The 24,140-nt window shown below is 39.8% G+C and overlaps 1 protein-coding gene across 1 annotated transcript in view; it reads right to left on the bottom strand.

Annotated features, from left to right (window-relative positions):
• INTS9 (integrator complex subunit 9) overlaps positions 1-24,140 on the bottom strand; it is a 105,482-nt gene that overhangs the window by 13,226 nt on the left and 68,116 nt on the right. The window contains exons 9-11 of the mRNA XM_063085569.1: positions 13,503-13,614; positions 10,993-11,173; positions 5,455-5,515 (exon numbers count right to left, since the gene is read on the bottom strand). Coding sequence (XP_062941639.1) covers positions 5,455-5,515; positions 10,993-11,173; positions 13,503-13,614 — 354 coding nt within the window. The remainder of the gene's footprint in view (positions 1-5,454; positions 5,516-10,992; positions 11,174-13,502; positions 13,615-24,140) is intronic.

The raw sequence follows: 24,140 nt of genomic DNA, 5'->3' as shown, positions 1-24,140 counted from the left end.
TCAACAAAAAGAAAAAGAACCCAATTAAAAAACGGGCAAAAGACCTGAATAGACACACCTCACCAAAGAAGATACATAGATGTCAAAAAAGCATACGAAAAGAGACTCAACATCAGGGAAATGCAAATCAACACAACGATGAGATAACACTGCACACCTATTAGAATGGCCAAACTCTGACTGAACACTGACTGACAGCACCAAACACTGGTGAGGATGTGGTGCAGAAGGAATGCCCATTCCCTGCTGGCAAATGCAAATGGTACAGCTACGTTGGAAGACAGTTTGGCAGTTTCTTACCAAATTAACCATACTCTTACCCTACAATCCAGCAATTGTGCTCCTCGGTATTTATTCAAAGGAGCTGAAAACTTACGTTCATAAAAAACCTGCACGTGGATGTCTGCAGCAGCTTTATTCATAACTGATAAAACTTGGACACAACCAAGATGACCTTCAGCAGGAGAATGGATTAACTGTGGTACATCCAGACAGTGGAAAAGAATTCAGCACTAAAAAGAAATGAGCTATCAAGCAATGAAAAGACAAGGAATAACCTTTACTAAGTGAAAGGAGCCAATCTGAAAAGGCTGCATCTACATGCTTCCAACCATGACATTCTGGAAGAGGCAAAACTAGGAGACAGTGAAAAGATGAGTGGTTGCCAGGGGGTGGGGAGGAGGAATGGACAGGCAGAGCACAGAGGATTTTTAGGGTAATGGAACCTCTCTGTGATACTGTGATGGTGGACACGCGTCATTATCCATTTGTCCAAACCCATGTGTGCAACACCCAGAGTGAACCCTGATGTAAACTATGGACTCTGGTGACAGTGACGTGTCAGTGCAGGTTCATCAGCTGTTCCACATGAACTCTGGTGGGGGATGTGAGAGTGCAGGAGGCTGTGTGTGGGGGGGCAAGGGGCACATGGGAACTCTGTACTTTTCACTCAATTTTGCTGTGAACCTAAAACTGCTCAAAAAAAAAAAAAACTGTTAAGAAAAAAACACAAACAAGTTTCATTATAATTAGCCAAAGTTCGGTAGTTTTTACCTACAATGTGACTTTAGGAGCAGCTAAGAAGGTCAAGTCCTTTGGTAATACTAACATGCTTACTAGAAATTTTTGTTTAGGTTGTTACGGCCTGATTTAGTCTACCTCTTCCTTTATGCCTTTCTGACACTGCAAGCCTGGCCTGAAGTCCTCAACATCAGTCACTGTTTCCAATACAGTCATGCACCACCTAATGACGTTTTGGTCAACAACGGACCACATATACAAGGGTGGTCCCATAAGATTATAAAGAAGCTGAAAAATTCCTATTGCCTAGTGATACTGCAGCCGTGGGAACAGAGTGACTCAAAGCATTACTCATGTGTTTGTGGTGATGCTGGTGTAAACAAACCTACTGCAACTTATGCTGAGGAGGAGTACCCAGCTTGCCTATGGGGTAAGCCTCCCAAAGGTAGCTCAGACCTTTAAGATAGAAAGCCAAGCATTTGACACATTAGGTTTGACCTCAAGTGAAAGGGTTGTTGTCTACTTTAGAATTCTTGCATTTTTAACTGATCCCCACCCATCCCCATAGGAAAATCATAGTTAGTGACAGTCAGCTAAGGCTGCATGCTTGCTGAGTGCCGGGCATTATCCCTACCTGAAATTTAATTTTCATAACCTTATGTGGGTCCATTGTTCTAATCCCCATTTAACAGATGAGGAGAGTGAGACAGAGAGACTCGGTGATGTAACTAGAGGGCCCGCACTCATGCAACCAGTGGCCAGTGTGGATAACAGGAAATTCACTGCTGTTCCCTCTCGTAATACACTTTCCCCAATATCGCCTAAGGAAGCATTTCTCAGAATGTATTCCTGTTGTTCAGCAACGCATGACTTTGCCAACACTTGTGAATCACTAAGTTCTGGCAACAATAAACATATCCCTCACATAAGAAACACTGTTTACCAGGACAGGACCTCCTCCTGAGAAGTTAGAGCTGTGTTAAGTTACTGTGGCAACTTAAGACAGACCAAACTGCCTTCCAGAAATTTGGGAGATGTGATGTTCTCATGACACAGAGAGCTGTATTAAGCAGCAGGACGTGCACACCTTCAAACATGTTTCTAAAGTATGTTCTGAACCAAGAGTCTCCCCTGTGTCACAACAGTTGACGATACTATTCCAGTGTCATGCCCGCCTCAAGGCAACACCATATACAATTAGAACCATATTCATCTCATGACATTGCTTGGAAACTTTAACTGCTGCCTTGGCCCCGCCCTCACCTCTCCATTCCAGCATCAAAAGGCCACATGAAAAACATCCAGATTCCACAGACCCTAAATATTAATAAGACCAAAGGGAGCATTGCTCTGAGATGCTGTTTAATGGATAAAGATATGGTCTGCAGCATGGTTTAATCCTGCAGCAACCCATGTGCATGACAGGGGAGCCTGGTCAACAACTTCAAGTTCAAATGAAGCCACCCCAGTAGTGAGGAGGTGGCCAGAATGGGACACTCCCCAAACAAGCCAAATTCTATTCACTTTGGAGGTTTACCCTGTAAACTGGAGACCTGCTTTTATTAGGAAGACTGCAGTACTACCCTGGATATCTTAACTAGCTGTCACATGCCTCGGTGGGACGTGAACGACAAAGACGGAGCAGACATCAAATTCCCACCTTCCCTTCACAAGTAAAACTGACATTTGTTTTACAACCTACCTGGCCAAAATCATCAGTTGCCCCAGTTAAATGGTAATGCAGCTGTCTAAAGGACTAAGTTGATATATCCACAGATGTCAAGGAGACGAATGGGATTCCAAGATCTTTTCATACTTAAGCCACTTTTTAAACATCACCTATTGTTCTTGTAGCTCTACTGACCAATGCATAAAAACTCAGAGAAATTCATCATTTTTGCCAAATGGATCTACCTTTCCAGCTGACTTACTACATTTGACCATGGAAATGGAGCTGTAGTGCAGGAATTCTGTACAGTAATTTGTTATCAGTACTAAGGGCAGAACCATATTTTCTCATGGGCACTGTTAACACACCAAGGGTCAACTGTCCAGTGCCCCAGCGATGACCAGTGCATTTCAGGAACACTGACAGTATAACTACGGTCTGTTCTCATTCCTAAGTATAAATGGGATAGGGTCATCCACGACACACGTGTGGGTAAGAATGTGGTAACACTCTTAGAAAATGAGTTCTAAGAGGGGCTAGTTGTTTTTAGGCAAGAGGAAAAGAGACTTTCAATGGCAAAGTCCACCACAAAATATGTTTTGCCACACTTAATCTTCTGACATCTTATATTTCTAGCCTGAATTTCACTGTGGTAATGACAAAGTTTGCAAAAACCCTGGCTGCTGCAATACTATTTAGAGTATGAGGACTGAAAAATAACTTCTTAAGTTTTCCATTTGGCATCCAGGTTCATAAAAGACCTATTCTTCCAAGTAGGAAAATAATAGTTAAATTTAAAGTAATTAGCAGGACAGTTGTTGCAATTTATTCTGAGTCAGTTAACTGTAAAATAAACAAATCAACTAAATCCCTAAACATACGTATCTGCATAGACATGCTCTAAGTAAAAATAGTCTATCTGCCTCATTGAGGAAGGGATATAAGTTTGACTGTCAAAGAAATGAGTGTGTGTGTATGGGGGGTGGATAATCACAGTGAACTCAGATGTGTCAGAAAGTAGTACGACCATCAGAATCAGGAAATTAATACTGCCACCTCACCTACACATGGAGCGTTCCAGTGTAGGAAGAACTTCCCCTCCTCCATTTCATGATTTACCTCATTATAGCATTATATATGTCGATGATCCAGAGATTTCAGATACGGCCTTGGACACGTCCCCATTGTTCTCTGAGGACACAAGAAGATGTTCCAGCCTCATCTTGTATTTTCCCTGCCTCAGCTCTGGAATTGGAATCAGTCATTTCTCCAAAGTGGCCTGGTTCCTTTTAGTGGGGAATGGTATTTAGAAGCCAAGATCTGGGTGCGAAATGTGTTCACGGGCTACTGTGTATCATTGCTCCTAGGCCCTCTCAACGGACAGATCCTGGAAAGGACATGTATGTGTATGTACATGTGTATACACAGGGATATTTCTTTCTGCGTCTGTCTATACACATTGAGAATAGGAGTGCAAATCAATACTGCCAATTCTACCCAAAACCACAGGATTCATTCTAGCCTTCACTCTTTCCACATCTTTAACTCCCTACCTTGACAAATTTTATACAAATAGAACAAAAATGTAGGAACCCATATGTACATCAAAAAACAAAGCATTACCAGATCCTCAGAAATCCCTCTTTGTCCCTTTCCAGTCACTAGTGTCCCATCCCCACCTTCAGGATAACCATCACCCTAGTTTCTAATGCCATAAATTAGTATTTTATGTTTATGAACTTTTATAAAAATAAAATCACACCATATCTACTCTTTTATATCTGGCTTCTTTCACTCACATTATGTCGGTGAAGTTTATTTACATTGTTTGATATGATCCGAGTTCATTCATTCTCACTGATCTATTCATTCCACTGTGAGAATATACCACAAAATCCATTCCACTGTTTACAGGCATTTGGGTATATTTTAATACTATTACCAAGACTTCTATGAAGATTTCTGTGTGTATATTTTGATAATATACTTATGTGTTTATTTGGTAATATACTTATGCGTTTGTTTGGTATATGCTTTAGCAACGAAACTGATGAGGCATAGAGTGTGTTACATGTTCAGCTTTAGCAGATATTGCCAAACAGTTTTTTAAAGTGGTAATACCAATTTAAACATCCCTTTTATAAACATATAACAAAAACAGGGAGTCACTGTATCGTCTGATAGTAGGAGAAGCTCAAGTTCATTATAGTACGTCCATGACATGCTATAGACAGAAGGATGTCTGTGATATACCATTTGGTGAAAAAAAACAAAGGGAACAAAACTGGGTATTCAGCTATATAAAAACACTCATCAGTTCTGTGAGGGAGGGGGAATTTTCCTGTTTTTTAAAACTGAAATGTGATTTTCATCATTAAAATCTTACATATATGATTGGCATAACTAATTGGAAAGAACACTTTGACAATAAATAAATCTGTTACGCAAGGAAGTTAGTAGCAGATATTAGAATAAGATTCCTCACCAGCCAGCGGAACAGAGGTAGGTGATGAACTGTACAGACAATAGTAGTAATGAACAAATGGGTCTTGAATTACAGTACTTCTCTGCAATCTTGCTTGGGAAGCAAAGGGATGTATCAGTTTACATAGGAATTTTTAAAAAATGTTTATAAAGACTTGAATTAGTACCTTAGGATTTCACATTACATAGGAATATTTTTTATCTAATGACCTGCTATCCCCATCTATATCAGTTTATCTACATTTCTTTCCTGTCCTGACCCAATAATTCTGTTTTCTTACCTCTGCATGAGGAAAAGGCGGTTCTGGGAGATACACCTTACTTTGTTTGTTGTGACAAAGCCTTTTAAAGAGGAAAAACAGATCAGCACGTTAGACAGGGCACACTGACATTTGTTGCCACCTAGTGGCAGCAGCACAAATATTAAAGTTTATATAAAATTTTCCTGCCAGTGACTTTCCTTGTAAATAAAAGCCATTACCTACAGAGCATCAGGACATAAATTTCTTGTGAGCATTCTTTTTCAACCTTTGAAATTCCTCAGTGTATTGTTTCTTAAAAAATAAACTTATTTTGGAATAATTTTAGATTTACAGAAAATTTGCAAAGACAGTACAGAGTTCCCATATACTCTTAACCCTATGTTCCCAATGTTAACATCTTACATAACTGTGGTACCTATGTCAAACTAAGAAATTAACATCAGTACATTATGATTAACTCTACTTCAGCTTTTATTCAGATTTCACATTTTCCCACTCATTTCATTTTCCTGTCCCAGCATCCAATCCAAATAACCATAGTGAATTTAGTTGTGATCAATTTTGAGGAGAAAGTGGTCCACCATTTTCAGAGACACAGCTTTCTGTTTTTGTACATGCACTATTTCATTAATAGCAGCACTACTAACTCCAAATGGACAGTAACTAAGGATCACAGCCTAGAGACACTATGAATGTTTTAGGCAATCCACATTTTTTCCAAGTCAGATATGACTTTAAAATACAGAGATGTCTGGATAAAGCAAACATGGCAGAGTTTACAATTGATAAATCAATGCACGTGGGTGTTGTGCAGGTTTAACATTTATTAAAACTTGGAAAAAAATATATAATGACATATGTTTGTTAGAGCCTCCTTCTAAGAATTCTATCAAAGTAATAATGAAAGCATTTTAACAATTACAAATGGATACTACATTTGGGGGAGGAGTTCAGGACTTCAGGGTTTAGATTTTCTATTATTTAACAGACTGTATCTAATTTTTCCTACCTTTAGTTCTCTTTATCCTTGATTTCAAAAACATTACTTTATATCCTTTTTGAAGAAGTTATAAATATGGAGGCAAGATACTTTTGGAGGGTTAACCTTATAATATCTAAACAGACACTAGTTCTATCTTTATTTCAAGCTTAGGAACAGAGACAAATGTTAAGAGCTTAGTTCAAAGGTTATTTACATATTTGCAAAGGATATTATGCTACATCCATTAGAAGGAGAGATTAGGGATGTAGAATGGAGGACAACATAGAGATTGCGAAGCTCACCAACATAAAGCGTCTGTGGCTAGTTCTAAAAACAGACCCTCCACGTTCTGTTCTAAAATCCTCAAGGAAGCACAACAGACAGGGACCCGCGCCTTTTCTAATAGCTCCATGTAATAACATGCTAAGTTAATGCAAGTCTGGAGCTGGCATCTTTCCATTTTAGCCTCTGAGTTCCTTATTTAGGCGGAAAGAGTGCTTTACAGCAAGGCTGTATAAAAGAGAACGACAAAGTGGACTAGGGATGAGTGCTAACCCAGTGAGTGATAAACTGTTTCAAAACAGGAAAAACTCTTTCTAGAACAGTGGTTCTCAACTTTCACACACACTGAAATGGGCTGGTTGAACTTTTCAAAATCCGAATATCTTGCCCCTTTCAGACCGATTGTATCGGAATCTCTAGAGGTGGGCCCCAGGAGCAGTGTTGTTTACAGCTTCCCAGGAAATTCCAGTGTGCAGCCCAGGAGGAGAACTGCCGTTCCCAGAGGCGGAGGGAGAGGGCCACCATCCTGCTTGGCTGGAGTTCCCCAGGAGGTGGAACTTTCAGTATTAAAGCTGGCCCTGTCTGTGAAGGTGGGTCACCCTGGGTAGAGCTTATAAAAGAAAAATATTTTAAAAAAAATTTTTGGGGGGGTAAAACATGTTTGTGTAAATTACACTAAGGGATGAATATACGTGCCAACTTTCTCTTATTCTACTTCTTTAACTGTCCTCCTTCCTCTTTTCCTACATACTCTTTACCTTAATTGTGGGTACTACTTAGAGTTCCATCCTTTAGCCACCGCCCTCTGAACCCCACATCCTCTCCCCAGGCAATCCCATTCATTCTGTGTCTTCAACTACCTCAATGCTGGGGACATCTCACCTGTAGTGCCAGCCCAGGCATCTGAGACCTCTGCACTGTGATGCTTCCCTTGCACACGCTGCAGGCACCCCACATGCCAAAGTAAACTGACCGTCCTCGCTGCACGAACCTGCTCTTCTTTGTAGAACCATTTTGTGGGGGGTCACCACCATCCACCATGCTAGCAACTGAGGTGTCAACCTTGACTGCTGCCACTTCTGTATCAAGTATCTAGTAAGTCCTGCCACTTCTATTTCCTAATTGCCTCTCAAATCAGTTCCTTCCCTGCATTTTACAGGGTAGTACAGACTGGAGTCATATCTCTCTTGGCTTTTGCAAAGACTCTTTCCTTGTACTTCAGTCTCACCTCCCTCCCACCCCCCATGCAAACTTGATGTAATTGCAGTCAGATCTACATAACATGCAAATATAATCATGCCAATGTCCTGTTTAAAATCCTCCAGTGAGTCCCTGTCCCTGAAAGCATCCTTCTAGCCTCATAACCTGCCATTTTCTACCTTGAACTTTATACCGTGACAATAAAGAATACAGACAATTCTCTGAACAAACCAAACCATTCAAGCCTCCCGTGCATGCCTTGGCTTAAGTCATCTCCTCAACCTACACCATTCAGCCACCAGCAGCCCACCCAGCTCATCCTTTAGTAGGGTTTCTGTCTGGCTAACTCTTATCCATTCTTCAGGAACATCTTCTTCCAGGAAGCTTTTCTTTCTTTTTTTGGCTGCTGGCCCTTACAGGGATTGAAACCTGGACCTTGCTGTTATTAGCATCATGCTCTGACCAACTGAGCTAATCAGCCAGCCCAGAAAGCCTATCTTAAACCCCCAAATGGGGTAGCCACTCCTTCTCTGAATTCTTACACCATACATATATGTAAGTAGGTGTTATATATGTGTGTTTATATATATATCTCTATTGGATTACTGCACAGTGGCAGGAGGTTTACACAGCTGCCTCTTCCTTCGTGGTACAGATTCCTCAAGGTCAGAGACCTCTTTGTGTCTCTAGCACTTAGCATGTGATGGCTGTTAACAAATGGTTATGGATTGAACTAAGTAATACTGTAGATGGAAACAGGAAGACATTGAAATATGATCACCGAGTTCAAGATTCCAAGGGAGGAATATTAAAAAAGCTTAAAAGACAAAGATACATTTCATGTCTCACCATGGGAAGACTACTACAAAGATGTCAATTTGTAATTTAGAGGTTTTAGGCACTCAAAAAGATATTCTGGAAATCGATAAAGTGATTCTGCAGTTCTCACGCAAGAATAAATAAACAAGAATAACTGAGAGAATTTTGACTAAGGAAAATAATAGAGAGAAATGTACCACAGGGTACAATTAGACATGAGGCTGCAGTTATTAAAATATATTAGCACCACAGTAACCAAAGAATCAACAGACCAACAAATTAGGATAGTCCAGACACAAAACCTAGCACAAATCAGTTGAAAAGTTAAGATTATTCAGTAAATAGTATCTGGACATGTAATTACTTGACTATTTGAGAAAAAAAATAGTTAATGCTTCTTTTCAAACTATACCCCCAAACAAATTCCAGATAAAACAGCTGGGGGTGAGGAGGAAAAAAAAGAACAAAATAAGAAACCATAATAAAACTGAAAGTATGGCATGTGACATCTATAGGGGAAAGAATTTTCTCAATGTTTTATCAACAGAAGAAATAGCAAAAGAGACTAAAATTATCAATATATAAAACTGAAATACTTTTGTTCCCCCCCCCCAAAAAAAATCAAAGGTCTAAATGCAATGTGGTAACCAAGACTGGATCCAGAGACAGAGAAAGGACATTAGTAGAAAAACTGGTGCCATGAAAATAAAGATTGGAGTTTAATTAATAATAATATGCTAATGTTAATTTCTCAGTTTTGACAAATATCCATGGCTATGTGAGATGTTAACATTATGGAAAACTGAGTAAAAGATATATGAAAACTCTCTGTAGTATTTTTGTACTTTTCTATAAATCTGAAGTCATTCCACAGTAATAAGTTTATTATTTAAAAAACAGAAAAAAAATCAAGACAAAATTCAGAGAAGTATCAAGACGGGGGGGTGGGAAGTCTACAGAAATATAACAAAAAGGTTAGTATTTTTAACACATACATGAAGCGTTCAAATATGCAGAGAAGCACAAAACCTCTAATAAGTAAATGGGCAAAACAGGAACCATTTACAAAAAAATCCTTCTGGAAAGCAATTTAGATTTGGAAAATGAACATTGAAAAATATTTATACCCTCTGTTCCTGTAATTCCACTTTCAGTAATTTATCTAAAGCAAAAGATGTTGTCATATATAATACATGAATGATATTAATTGAAGATTAAAAAGCAAAAAAACTAGGAAAAGCCTTTCTGTCCAGTAAGAAAATAGTAAAATTATACCAAATACAAATGATACTTAGTGGAGACTAGTAAATTATTCAAGATGACCTTCTGTGATGGGGGAGGAAAGACCCTGTGCACAAAGGATAAAACTCAGGAACAGTTCCACGGACAAAGAAGATAATACACATATGGGATGGAGAAGCCTGAGTATAAATGCAGAAAAAAAGACTACAATTAAAAGGGAGAAAAAATGTATGTACTTAAAAATGTATGTACTTAAAGCAGGGGAGGCAGCACAATGTTGGGATGTGTTATGTGAGAATGATGACCAAATCCCTTTTAATTAAAAATTTAGAAAATGCTGTGTCCATTTGGCTACCACACTACTAACAGGGATTGAACACACCCAACAGCATGTGTCATAGCCTCTGAACATCTGGAATTACTATACTAAGGCACTACTAGTTGCACTGTAAAAATTATGTTAATCTATCCACCCCCCTTTTTTTTGTCCAAACATATATCTAAATAATCCTAAAAAGGTTCACTGACTTCATATTGTTCAATAATTTGCAGACTGTAGGATTTGATCAAACAATTTCCTGCATTAGTAATAAAGTACAATTTTGTCAAACATCATGCTATTGAAATGAAAAAAAAAATCTAGTTTTCTTATCAGATTTGGTATTACATATTTCTGGCATCATGATCTTGAAATTTTTTTTTAACTTTCAGAACGTCAGTTCACTTTGTGACAGGCAGAGGGTGGCACGAGAGCAGGCAAGTACACAGCATTTCTGTTAACATTCTGATTTTGAAAGTGCTAGCCGAGCTGAGTTTTTGCCCTTCATCCTGCCTTCCTTGACAACTAGTCTTCTAAACTCCAGCAGTACAACAGATCTGGCTTTCAGCAATACGATGTTCTCATCACAAACAAAGAAAAACAACAAAAATGTAAGTTTCATAACAATGTGAGAAAAAACAGTATTATTTTTATTCTTACTGCTGGGAGGTACTGAATCAGATAGAATGCATGGAGAAGAACACTGACATACCACTCAGCAAAGATCTGGGAGAACTCGAGTGAACTGTTAGCCACGGGGGAGATGAAGTAGAAGGGAATATTGGAGAGGCCAGCGGAATCAATGTACTGGTACAGGCACTCTAGGAGGTCATAGATCACTCCAGAAGGGTAGCAGGGCACCAGCACGTTTCCTCCATTCCGGACTGTCAGAGCTAGGAGAGTTAAAGACAGGAGAACAGCAGTATTGAAAGAAGACTATTATGAAGGTAGAATGTAACTTTTAAAATAACATCTGCACTTCTTCTCTTTTCCTACCTCTGCTCTTACAACTCACTCACTGTGTAATAATCTGCTTCTTTTGAAGAATAGCACCAAAGTGGGGGAGTCTAGAGGCCAACTGCTGATTTTTTTTATCACTGTCTATTCTAAGTCCCTGGGAATAGAGTGTGCAATTAAGGGTTTGGGTTTTAAAGGTGACCAATGGCAGCTGAGCTGCAGGACAGAACCCCTAAGCGCCTCCTCATTTTAGATCCTGCTCAGAAATTTGCTGCATCTGTCTCTGTTCAGTCTCTGACCACGGCTGACCAACCTATAAGGAAACAGGCCAAGTTTTTCTGCTTGACTCATTGTAGTGGCATTTTCTTTCATTAATGTTTGTCTGTAAGAAAATTCTCCATAGTTTAAATACTTAAAATAAGTTATCAAATGAGGAATTGAAATTTACGAGTTATAATCATACTGGATTATAATAATCCTGGCTTAAAAAAAGAAAGTGCCTACTCAAGTGTGTTTTTCACTTAGTTTCCAAAACAAATTGACACAAGTGGCTTCTGGGTACATAACCTGGAGTCTTTGAAGCCTCCTAGCCGCCTCTGTTCCCAGCTCTGCTACACAGGTCCACCTAGCTGAGCCTGGCTCTATCTTGCCTTTGTCCCAAGCGACAGGACCACAAGTAAGCCACTACATCCTCGCTGGGCTCTGTTTCCTCATTGGTTATATGAGAGGAATGAGTGGGGTCAGTGATTGCCAAGCTTTAGTTTGTGTGAAAATTGCCAGGGAACACATTGAAAATGCAACTTTTCTTTTGAGTCTCTCCTCTCCCCAGAGATTCTGACTTACTAGCCTGTGGAAGGGCCCCCAAATTTCCATTTTCAGTAAGTGTTCGCACTGATCTTGAGGCGGGTGGTTAGTGGATCCCACTTTGAGATACAGTGGATTAGATGTAAATTTCCTTTCAAACCTAAAGTTCTCTGAGCCTATGATTCTAGATTGTAAACAAACATACAAACCAAAGACTATATGACACTAGTTCAATAATTTCTCCAAGGTAAGAATAAACTACTTTTGGCTTAATATCAGCAAAGAACTAAAGACAAACTATGATTATTAACACAGATAAGTGAAATTTCAAAGGACAGTGCCTTCTATGTAAACATGAGAAGATGACCTTTTATTTTTCCTACAGCAGAGGAAATATCACTTAAAGTTGTCAGAGGTGGAGAGTCTGAGCTCATTAATTCCTCTTTGGTAACTACTATGAACTGAATGTTTGTGTCCCCTCCCCCTTCCCCAAATTCCTATGTTGTAGCCCTCACCCCCAATGTGATGATAGCAAGAGGTAAGACTTTAGGAGGTGATTAGGTTCAGATGGAGTTATGAGGGTGGAGCCCCCAATGGGATTAGTAGCCTTGTAAGAAGAGGAAGACACACAAGAGCCTCCTCTCTTCTCCCTGTGTGGACACAGCAAGACGGTGGCTGAGGAAGAGGGCCTTCACCAGGAATGACCGTGCCAGCATCCTGACTTCAGACTTCCCAGTTTCCAGAATCGTGAGAAATAAATGTCTGTTGTTTAAGTCACTCAGTTTATGGTATTTTGTTACAGAAGCCTGAACTGACTAAAACAGTCATCAACCTATTTTTCTAAAAGAAAGGCAGGATTTCTAGATTTTATTGACAATTATATCCAAAAGAGAATAAATTTTTTCTAGGCAGAAAACACTCTGCAAGTCTCTCAATTTAGACTTTCCCCAAAAGGAAAAAAAATAAAACCAACCAAATATTAGTGGGAAAAAAATACACCTGTCCACCACACCACTACTGTGAATTTAAGGTGTAACAGTCTTTTCCATGCTATTATCTGGAAAGCAAAGACGTGATTCTTCTCTCCTTTGACAACTGCTATCCTGTAAGGACTCCTTCCCCCACCAAATCCTACCAAAAAGCAAGGGGGTTACATAAAAATGGTCTGTGGGAGAATGCTGAGTATTTGTTTTTTAAGGTGTTAAAATTCTGATTTACCATTTTAATAACCATTCTCACCACACCTTCAGATTTAAGCTGCTTAAGAACTGTTCTTATTGACACCAGTAGGCTTTGAAGGATGGGCAGAAAGGGTACAAATAAATGGGGGTTGGGAGGCCTTAAAGGGGTGCCAGAGGGTGTGAAAGTGAACAGAAGGGGCAAAGAATACCACGGAAGCAACGTATCAAAAAATAAGTTCAAGACATGCCATCGACTTTGAAACTTGAGATAGCTACATACCGAGGTTGCTGCAGAACTCTCCTACCATGCCGTCTGGGTTTGCAGTGGGAATCTGGGTGAGGCCTGTCAGAATGAGAACATCGCTGTTTTTGAGGGAAGCTTGGTCCATGGGCTGAAAAACAACCACCAAGAACATTACTTTTTGAATTGCTAAGCATGGTTATCTACAAGTAGTAAAGGAACAAGAGGACACAGACATTGCTCCTTCTATATCCACTCTTCTCGTGGTCCTCTTACCTTTGCTAATGAAGTCACTCACTGACAGCGGTTGCCTAAGGGGTAGGGTTGGGAGGAGGCACGAGGGAACTTTATGGATTGATGAGCAAGTTCTGTATCCTGACTGCGGTGGTGAATGCATCACATCAAAATTCACAGTAGATCATTGTGTTTCACTGTATATACATTTTATCTCAATTAAAACAAAGCACCTCATACTTCTATAATGCTTTACTCTTTTCCAAATACCATCTTACACATATCATCAGTGGTCTGCACTGGAATCGCCTGGAGGGTTTGTGAAAACATGGACTGTTGGACTAACTCCTAGGGTTTCTGATTAACATCTGAGGCAGGGCCTGAGAATGTGCATTTCTAACAAGTTCCCAGGACACACTCCTGTTGCTGGCTGGATAATCATACTTTGAAAACCACTGAATTCTATAATTTGATTGTGAAGTACAGGAAATAAGTGTATTTTGTGGAAATATCGAAGTTGGGATTCACAGAGGCGAGATGATTTATCCTAAGTCTCAGTGGCAAAGGAGCCAGAAAAAACACTGGATTAGGGATCAGAAACCTAAGACTACTTCCAATTCCATGACTAGCCCTGTGACCTTGGTCAAGGCTCTGAGCTGGATTTCCCAAAAAACGGGCTACTTCTTGACCCATCTCCTAGATAACTTCTGTGAGTCTCAGGAGCTAACCTTCATGATCTTCCTGTGAGCCATGAAGTCATATGGATTTGCGGTTACTACCATGTGATCCTCAGGATGTTGTGTTTTTATTTTTATCTGGCACAATCTGAATTTAATTTTTATTGTTTTATTGTTTTCAGAACATTTTAAAAAAAACTAACTACCTTTTATAAATAAATCACGACGACATCAGAAAAATGAAGGCCCATGGATTGAGGTGTTGGAGAGCTCATAAATGTTTTCATTTTGCGACATACCCTTTTATCACTTCCATTTAAAATAACTCACTGGAAGGTTAGGAAAAAAAGACGGTAACACAGCTTACTAAGAAGTTTTATCCCTCGTTTCTCTCTTCCACCCAGTAAAGAAACAGAATTACAGAGAGTACAACAGCAAAGTCCCACCATCTGGACTGTTGTCTCTGAGTGTATATGCCTTCTGAAGTATTTTAAATCTTTAGCATTTTATGTAAGCATGGACACATGGATTTTCTTATGTTTCAAATAACATGACTGTGGTCATATGTGATAAGCTGCTCTAAACCTGAATAAGATTTCTTTCATATGGACACAGAAAAATTCCGGTGGTGAAGACAAGAAGTACATGTGAATAGCTGTGAGTTCCTTTTGTGCACAGAAATGCACCAATGCAGGGAAGAGCTTCTCCCCTGCTGGGGCAGAACCATCTATTTGTCCTTCTCCAGCAAATACACACACATTCACTGTTCCCACAGCAGCAAGGAGCACATGTGTGATGAGCCTGGGACTGTTTCCTGTGTGCATGCATCAACTGGAAGAAAACTGGAATGGTGACAAGAGGGACAAAGCATCACTGGGGTAGCATATTTACCTAAAAATGGCAACAACTTTATAAGGACCTTGTTAGAATGAGCCAGTAATAATCCCCAGGGTTGATGGGGCATGGGGCTTTAGAGGACCCAGGGACCCCATAAAAAAGCATATACAATTTTTTTTTTTTTTTGTAGACACCTGGTATACACAATTCTATGTGTGCCTATGAACATTCTATAGATTTAAGTGGGTTGTCATATGGGGCCATGATCCTCAAAAGGTTAAGAACTAAGGATCCAGATGAAAATATATCACAGGGAGCAAACTGGCCCTGAAGACATTATCTCTGAACCTCAGCCATCAGCATCTTTCTCCTTTGAAAATTAAATGCCTACAAACAGAGACAGTGCTACAATATGAATACCGCTTAGCTGGAACAGTTATAAGATGTGTCATGACCAGGTAGGACTGAATGTTTGTAATTTTAGCCCTATAACTCAGAGACACTTCTTATTGATTCCCAGGGCTACTATAATGAAGCAGGCTTAAAAGGCTTTTAAGTGACACTCTCCAATCCAAGCAGACACCTCAAACATCTCCATTCCACCACCAAAGGGCAAATGTATATACTGCTGGTGTCGGGAGCTACACACTGAGTGCTTCAAATGGGAACATTTTGTTCAAACACACACAAAGAAAAATCCATCTTGTCCAAGTATCAAACAAAAACACCTTACAAAGTTGACAGTCACAAACAAGCTTATAGAATAAAATTTTGAAAAACCCTAAGCCCCAGAATGCTGTGGCCACTGTGTTGGTCCTCTGAAGGGTGATTTTTATGGAACACTTTGCACAAGGGATGGGAAAAAGAAGACCTAGTCCGTAGGCCCTAGAAGTTTATAATCTAGTTAAAGAGAAAACATTTGTGAATAATTAAAAAAAGGATTTTTCAAGAAGCCATAGAAATATAATGCGAATTTTAAGCATTTGCACTGAGAATATAAATGCCAAGAGGAATGCAGGCTAGAGAGCTGCACCAGGTCAGGTGAGGTCAGTAATATTTGGTTTTTGGCAGAAGAAGTTTGGTTCTACTTTTCTTTCCTTCTTTGGCTAAGAAATTTAAGACTCAATTTAAGACAGCCCAGGTCACTCACTGCTTTTGGACATCTCCACGACACCTATCCCCTCCCCTCCACAGGATGTCCCTCCTACAAGTGCCCCAGGGCATCCAATACTCTCTATCTCAGCACTAATAACACTGCATTGTAACTGCCTATTAATTGTCTGTGTCCCCACAAGACTTATCACACTCCTTGAGAGCAAGGACTTTGTATCCCTGTTGCCTAGCAAAAGGCCTGGCATGCAGCCAGTACTAAACATTTGCTAAATAACTGAATACATGAAAAGAACATGGTCTGGTAGCAACTGTGTGAGCATCGCTTGCAGGGAAACAGTACACTGGAAGTCAGGAAGGGGAGGATGAGCGTGTCAGCTGTGGAGGGGGTTGAGGAAAGGGGCAGGGGAAGGCCACCAGAAGCTGCTGAATGGATTTACTTGGTGCAAATGGAGTGTTGACTGTGGGACTGAAAAAAGAGATTAGTAAAAAGAGACAAAGTATAATTGGTAAAGGAACAACAAAGTCAAAATCACGCAGACTGACAGGGTAGACAAAGAGGAGTGGGCAGCGTGGTACAGGGGAACGGCACCATGCTAACAACAATTACAGGGGACAACAGAGGAGCCAATGAGACCAGACAGAGGGATAACACTTTTCAGGCCCCTCCAGCAGCCCAGACATAAAGGGGAAAATTGCAGCTTCATGGTGGTTGAGGAGGTGAGAGAAGCAGTTCTACAAGATGCTCGGAGCACAGAGAACAGACATCTGGGAATGGACTGGACACAAAGGACTGTGAAGAGGGCAACTCTTGAGGACGACTGCAAAATGTGAAGTCAGACACGCAGTTGAAGGGAAGTTTGGAAACTTCAATGGTTTAAAAGACTGTGGAGGCAATACTAGCCCAGTGTTGGCAAGCTGCACATGTCTGGGGTAGCTAAATGGCTTTGTTCTGAGAGGGAAAGATGGAACCACGGAGCGCAATGCACATGGACACCTGTGGGCACCTTCACGGAAGCATCCGCAGAGATGCCAGTTTAGGCAGTGGTAGAAGAAAAGTGGGTCTAGGACTGAGACTGGGGGATGCCATGAGTTCATGGAAGAGGAAGAGAGAGGAGAGAGAAAAGAGGGGGATGTGGCGCAGTGAGGAGGCCCCATCCGTAGCAAGGAGGCGGCGGGAAGACAACTCTGTGGTGCCCTCACCCATCCTATGGCAAAGGACCAAGTAGAGCAGTATGAGGAAAACGCAACAGAACAGTTCCAGGGCCGGGACTGCAGAGAACCTCAGCAGGAGATGGTCAGCAGCGCCCAGGCAGCCGTGGGATGCTGTGAAGAACAGAAAAGGTGGAAATCTGGCCAGAAGCTCATCACTGCAGAACTGGAGAGACGGTGCCCTCACTCTCTGAACGTGAAACCAGGTCCCTGAGGCAAAACAAGGACAGAGCTGGACGTGCAAGGCTGCATTAACAAGTGTACAGGAGAAATCTTATCACGGGTACAAGGGAGAAAAAACGGCTGTCAGGTGATGAGGCAGAATAATCTGAAGGCCCTCTTCCATATTAAAAACCCTCAGATTTGCCTAAAGGCAGAAAAGAAGAAATCAGTTAAAAAGTTAATGACTCAAAGACCCATGATTTGTTGATGAGAGAAGGGAAGACATACACTTATGGTCCTGAAGTGCACAGACTCAGCCCTCTGAGGCCAATCTGAACCCTACTCCTCCGTGAGGTCTCCCCAGTTCCCTAGCTAGAAGTGAGGCACCCTCCTTCTGGGTCCCACAGCACCTGTCAGATCAGACGTGGACTTCTAATCTCATAGTATTGATCACTACACCCTGCAGAAAAGTCCTGTATGCACACCTCTTCTTCCCCTATCGTAACTTGTGCAAATGTCCTAACTACCCATCTATGTTTCCCTTATAACCTAGAACACTTGACCGCCCAGAGTGGGGGTTTCTGAAATACCACTGTCTACTGAGGGGATGAGTGAGTAAATGAATGAATGCACGCAAGCAGAGCACATTATTTTTGAGAGAAGGACACATTCAGCAGAGAGAAGCTGTACAGTCCAATGAGAAGACTGCAAGTGTGGAAGAAATGGGTGGGTTCCAGCAAGCTGACCAGCTTCCCTGTCCTTGCTCCACAGGACCTGCCTCCAGAGCCCAGCTCTCCAATCTACCCACAGACACCTGCAGCTCAGCTCCCCACCACCCCCACATATATTAGGGTCAACTTTTACTGCAGAGCTTCCAGATCAGAGCAAAGTACTACATAAACAATGAAACATTTGGGGAGATTCTGAGGTAACAAAACAGCATGGAAAAAAAAAACAAAGCCAAAACAAACAAACAAAAACAACTTACCCAGCAACTGCCTTTAAGTTTAAAAAAGAATCCAAATTTAACAGATTTCCTTTATTACATTTATTACTTGAGGTCTTTAAGACCTCAAGGAAACAAATCAATATGAGCATCCCCCTGAACTCCAAGGGAGAAGGATCAGGACGGGGAGGTGGAGGAAATGCATCAGCACTAGTAGACCTTCTTGTGGCCGAGGTACCAGCACCTTCCAACCCTTTGGGAAAGAAGAAATTTCCACAGTGAAGCTACGGGAATAAAACATCACAGGCTTAAGCAAATTGATTGGTAGAAAATGTCTATTTATTTTATTAAAAAAAAAAATGATTTCCAAAGTTCTAAGCCAGAGATTCTTAACCTGATAAATAATAATAGGCTTCTGAGGACTCTATAAACTCATGGTCTCCAGGAAATAAATGCAGACTCATACAGGTGGACATACATGTTTTATTATCATTTTGGTGGAGTAGTTCTCATTGGATTCTCACCACAGAGCTTTCAGGTTCACGTTCAGTTTCAGTGCCCACGTGGAACTCCTGCTCTCATATCATTTCTCCTCTCCTCCTCCCTTAGAGCCACCACTGGCCTTATAAACCAGAGAACCACCTGTCTTAGCCTCAAGGCCAAAAGATAAATGGGAAGAAAATAGCTTATTGACTTGGCTGAGCTTGGTCTCCCAAATCTCTTCCAGGCCAGAGACCAAGGTATGAAGAGCTTCAGGCCTCAGGTGAGAGAGGGAAGGGTGGGATAGATACCTTTCCAGGTCTCTTGTGGTCACAAGAAGGATGAGAAAAGATCAAAACAATAAACAAACCAAACCAAAACCAAAACCAAAAAAATGCTACCAATGGTAACAACAAAATCTACCATGCACCACCATTTTCCATACTTCAAATCTTAACCTTGTAAAGATATCAGTATCACATACTAGATCGGTTTCTAAAACTAACCAAATGTCCCCATGTCCAGGTACATATGTAGCTTTTGCAATACTATGCTGGGGATTTTCACATCTAAAACTCAAGCCCTACCCCTGAAGTAAGGCAGAACAGTGAGAAAGCTATTGAAATAATACAAGCAGTAAGTTGCCTTTTCAAACTATAATGATACAAAAGTTAGTATTTGAATACAAATCCACAAGCCACAAACCAACCCATTAATTTTATTTCCAAGGCCAGAAAGGCTTTAGCTCTAATTATCAAAAGTGCTCACTAGTTATACTTCCAATGCATTTATGGGACCTTTCCAATGGGTAGGGCTTGTCTTGTTGTATTAGTGTTACTGTTTTAAAATGTGTCCCGTGCCCTCTTTCTCGGCAGACTGCATGACTGTTTGGAGTAGATGTTTTTCAGAAGAAAAAGTTTTAAATAATTTAAATGTCCAACAGTGAGTGCTGAAGTTTGGATGCCCTCCCAATCTCACTGAGGCTTACTCCGCACTGTGGCTTACTCCTCACTATAACTGTTGAGGGCAGGAAATTCTATTACATTAGCTGAAAGGTGGGGCCTCAAAGAGGTGATTAGGTTGCAGGACCATGCCTAGTGAATGGATTAATAATGGTGGTCATGGGTGTGGTTCTGAGGGCTTTAAATGGAGAGCACGTGAAGAGGTCTCTCTCTGCTCTGCCATTTTCTGCCATGTGAGACCCCTGGGTCACTGTTGCCACCACTAAGATCCTCACCAGATGTGTTCCCTGGACTTTGGACTTCCCAGCCTCAAAAACTGTAAGCAATAAATTTCATTTTCTTACAAATTATCCAGTTCCATGTATTTTGTTATAAGCAACAAAAACAGACTAATATGGTAAGGAAACAGTTAAATACTTCACGGTGTACCCACATAATGGAATACCAAGCAAACATTAAACACCATGTGGTGGAATACTTGATGACCTAAGGAAAAATCACCATCTCGTTTGTCAGAAAGAGCAGAAAAGCAGGCTGCGAATTACCTCTTAAGATTAGGACAATTTTTATTTTTTTCTCTGAGATTTTTGTACTTTCCAAAATTACTACCAGAAATACACATTTTCTAACCATCAATAGAATGGAATAGTATTATTTCAAAACAAAAACTCCATTATGGCTCTTGACAAGATTGTGCGTGAACACAGCGACAGGCACTTCCTAGAACCTAATCTGAGAGTGAGAGCACAGAAGGGCGACTGACAAATGTGAGAAACTGAAGCAAATGGGGGCTGGCCAGTTAGCTCCACCGGTTACAGCGCGGCCTTGTAATACCCAGGGCAAGGGTTTGGTTCCCCTACCAGCCAGCTGCAGAAAAACTCCCTCCAAAACTGGGATAATTCCTGGGGAGACCATGGCCCTGGAATGGGAACAATGGCAGCAGTGCCCGTGGTGCGTGGGTAGAGTAGAGGTAGGAACTCTCTCTCTTTTCTTTCCTCCACACCACCGGTGGCAGATTGTGGCCTGCTCCAACATACTGCAAGGAAGAAAGTGCCAGAACAGTGGGATGAGCACTCACAGAAGGTGCTGGCAGGTCTACTGCTTCTTGCTTGTTCCTTTACACCACAAGAGAGGCTGGTAACAAGTCAGGGAGACAAATTCTGGTAAATAGTGGTATCTAGAGCAGAGGTACAAGAGGATTTCCCTGAGGGTCAAGTAGTGAGAGAGCACAGGGAATCAAACAACTCCACCAAGGAATGCAACATCCATTAAACACAAGAAGCTAAAAACTGATCCCATGTGGAGAATTAAAGAACCAGAGAGATCAGTATAACATGAGTTAAAAATGCCTACAAAATACAAAGAGGGAGATAAAAATGAGTAGTAGAAACATTTGGAAAAATTGTGTATGAAAATATAGCAGTTGAAATGAAGAATTCAGTACATAGGTTGATGAGCAGTATGGATACAGCCAAAGAATGAATTCATGAACCAGAAGATTTTTTCAGGAGGCTTCAAGAAGGAGATGAGAAATATAAAAGAAAAGAGATATGGAAAATATAGAAGTGTAAATATCTGTATACTAGAACTTTCATAAAAAGAAAAAAAAAATCAGAAAGAATAAATAATTTTTTAAAATCTAAGAATTTTTTTAAGCTAAAGGAAATTGGAAGATCTCACAGAATATTACAGTAATAGGAAAAACACATTAAAGACAAATCACTGTAAAATTTAAGAATATTGAAGACACAGTGAAAATTCTAAAAGGAAAAATAAGCCCTGATATAATAGTCATCACAAGAGACATAAGTAGGTTCACCAATCAAGAGACATTCTAGATTAAAAAAAAATTTAAAAAATATTTTAAATTAAAAAAATTAAAAAATCCCTTACTATGTTATCTAAGGGATTTACTAAAAAAAGACACAGAAAGAACAAAATAAAGGAATAGAAAAAAACAGCAGGCACATATGAAGAGGAAAAAGCCCCTTGACTTGAAAGCACCAAAGCATCCTGATAAAAAGGATAACTGATTAATAAAATAGAATGATCATATGGACCAGAGTATATAGCATAAAAATATAAAGAGCAATAATTGGTGAAACTACAGAGAGAAATAGATAAATCAACAAATAACACATCCTTCTGAGAAACTGGAAGCTAAGCAAAGATACAAAGATATAAAAGATTTGAATAACACAAAAAGGTCAAATTAATAAACACATATAGAAAAAATTTCACTCAATCATGAATACACATTCTTTTCCAACATACGAAGAATATTTACAAAAACAGATTATGTTTCACAGGAAGCCTAATCAAATTTCAGTAAATCAGTGTATTCTTATCATAATGCAAAAAAAAAAAAAAAAAAAAAAAAAAGAATCCTGAAACATATGCTTAAAAAAAATCTGGCCTAACCCTACATCTCAGGGACTGGCTGGTTCCTCACTTGGTAGAGCATGGTGCTGATAACACCACGGTCAAGGGTTTGGCTCCCCATACCAACCAGCTGCTCAAAAAAGAAATAACAAATTTTAAAAAGTGTCACCCATAACCCTATGTCTCACCAGATTAGATGGACTAGCAACAAACAAATACTGTAAAATAACTTTTGGCTATTTAAATCATGAACATTATTAAGGACACAAGGACATAGAGATGAATGACTAGGCATTACATACCAAAAATTTAACAGAGTTAAATGACACTAAGAGAGAAACTGATAGCTTTAAATACACTTACAAGAAAGCAAAGAAAGTCTGAAACAAATGAGTTAAGTATTAAAAGAAAAGAAACAGTAAACACGAAGATGTAAGGAAGGAAGGAAAAAAAGGAGAGACTAAAGCATGAAAACACAACAAAAAAAATCAAAAGCAAAAACATGTTCTTCAAAGAAAATCAGTAATACAGACAAATCTCTGGCAAGTCTGATGAAGAAGATAAAAGATAATGAAAATAAAATTTGGGATGAAAATAGAATTACACAAAAAGGTTAAACTAGTAAAGGCATTGTAAACACTCTGCTCATAATTTTGTAAATACAGGCCAAATGAATGAACTTCTGACAAAATTCTGGCACAACTTTACCCAGAAAATATAGTTCAATAACTGTGACAAAGACTAAAACGGGGATCCTAGGCTCAGACAGTTGTATGGGGTATTATGTGGCCAAACTTCAAGTAAAGATAATCCCGATCTTACATATTTTTTCCAGCATTAGAAAAAGAGGAAAAGTCTCCCAAATCATCTTATGAGACTGATATATCTTGATCTCAAACCAATGAAGACAGTATAAGAAAATAATGCATGGGCCTGTTTTTCAGCTATGAATATAGATCTTTTATAAAATTCAGTAAAACACTGGCCAACTGATCCCAGGAGGGTATTTTAAAAAGAATAAATTGTGATCAAGAAAAATTTATCCCAGGAATACAAGGATGGTTAAAAGCTAACATTGCAATTCACCACAGTAACAGTCTACAGAAGAGAAATCATGTGATTATCTCGAGCCCAGAAAAAACATCTGATAAGGTGTAACACCTACATCTGACTCTTTAAAACTCAGAAAATTAGGCATAGAGGAGAAACTCCTTAAGTTGATAAACAGAAATGTGTATTAAGAATCTTATTTAATGAAGAAACTACAAAAACATTCCTTTCAAAATCTGGTACGAGACAAGTATGCCCACTATTATCACTTCTGGTCAACAAAGTACTGGAGTGCTTAGTTATAAGATGAGAAAAAGAAATAAAAGATATAACAGATAAATACAGTGAAGGACACTGCTCTTCCCTTTCCATACGGGAGGTGATGCTGTACTTTTTATTGGCCTCAATTCTCCTCTAACTCTGACCATTATTACACAAGACTATTTTTCTTCCTTCCACTGTCTATTGGTAAATGTTCCCTATTGCTCAGTCTTTGGCCCTCAGCCCTTTATTTACATACTTTAAAAAATGTGATGACTCTCCAGTTTGTCTCCAGACTTGTATTCACATCCAGATGCCAGCCCCAGACTTCCACCTGTCTAATGTTCTCCCAAATTCATATTCA

This window comes from Cynocephalus volans, chromosome 2 (assembly GCF_027409185.1).
Source record: "Cynocephalus volans isolate mCynVol1 chromosome 2, mCynVol1.pri, whole genome shotgun sequence".
NCBI classification, from domain to species: Eukaryota; Metazoa; Chordata; class Mammalia; order Dermoptera; family Cynocephalidae; genus Cynocephalus; species Cynocephalus volans.
Note: the sequence above shows the minus strand (reverse complement) of the source record. Positions and strands in the feature narration are given on the sequence as shown.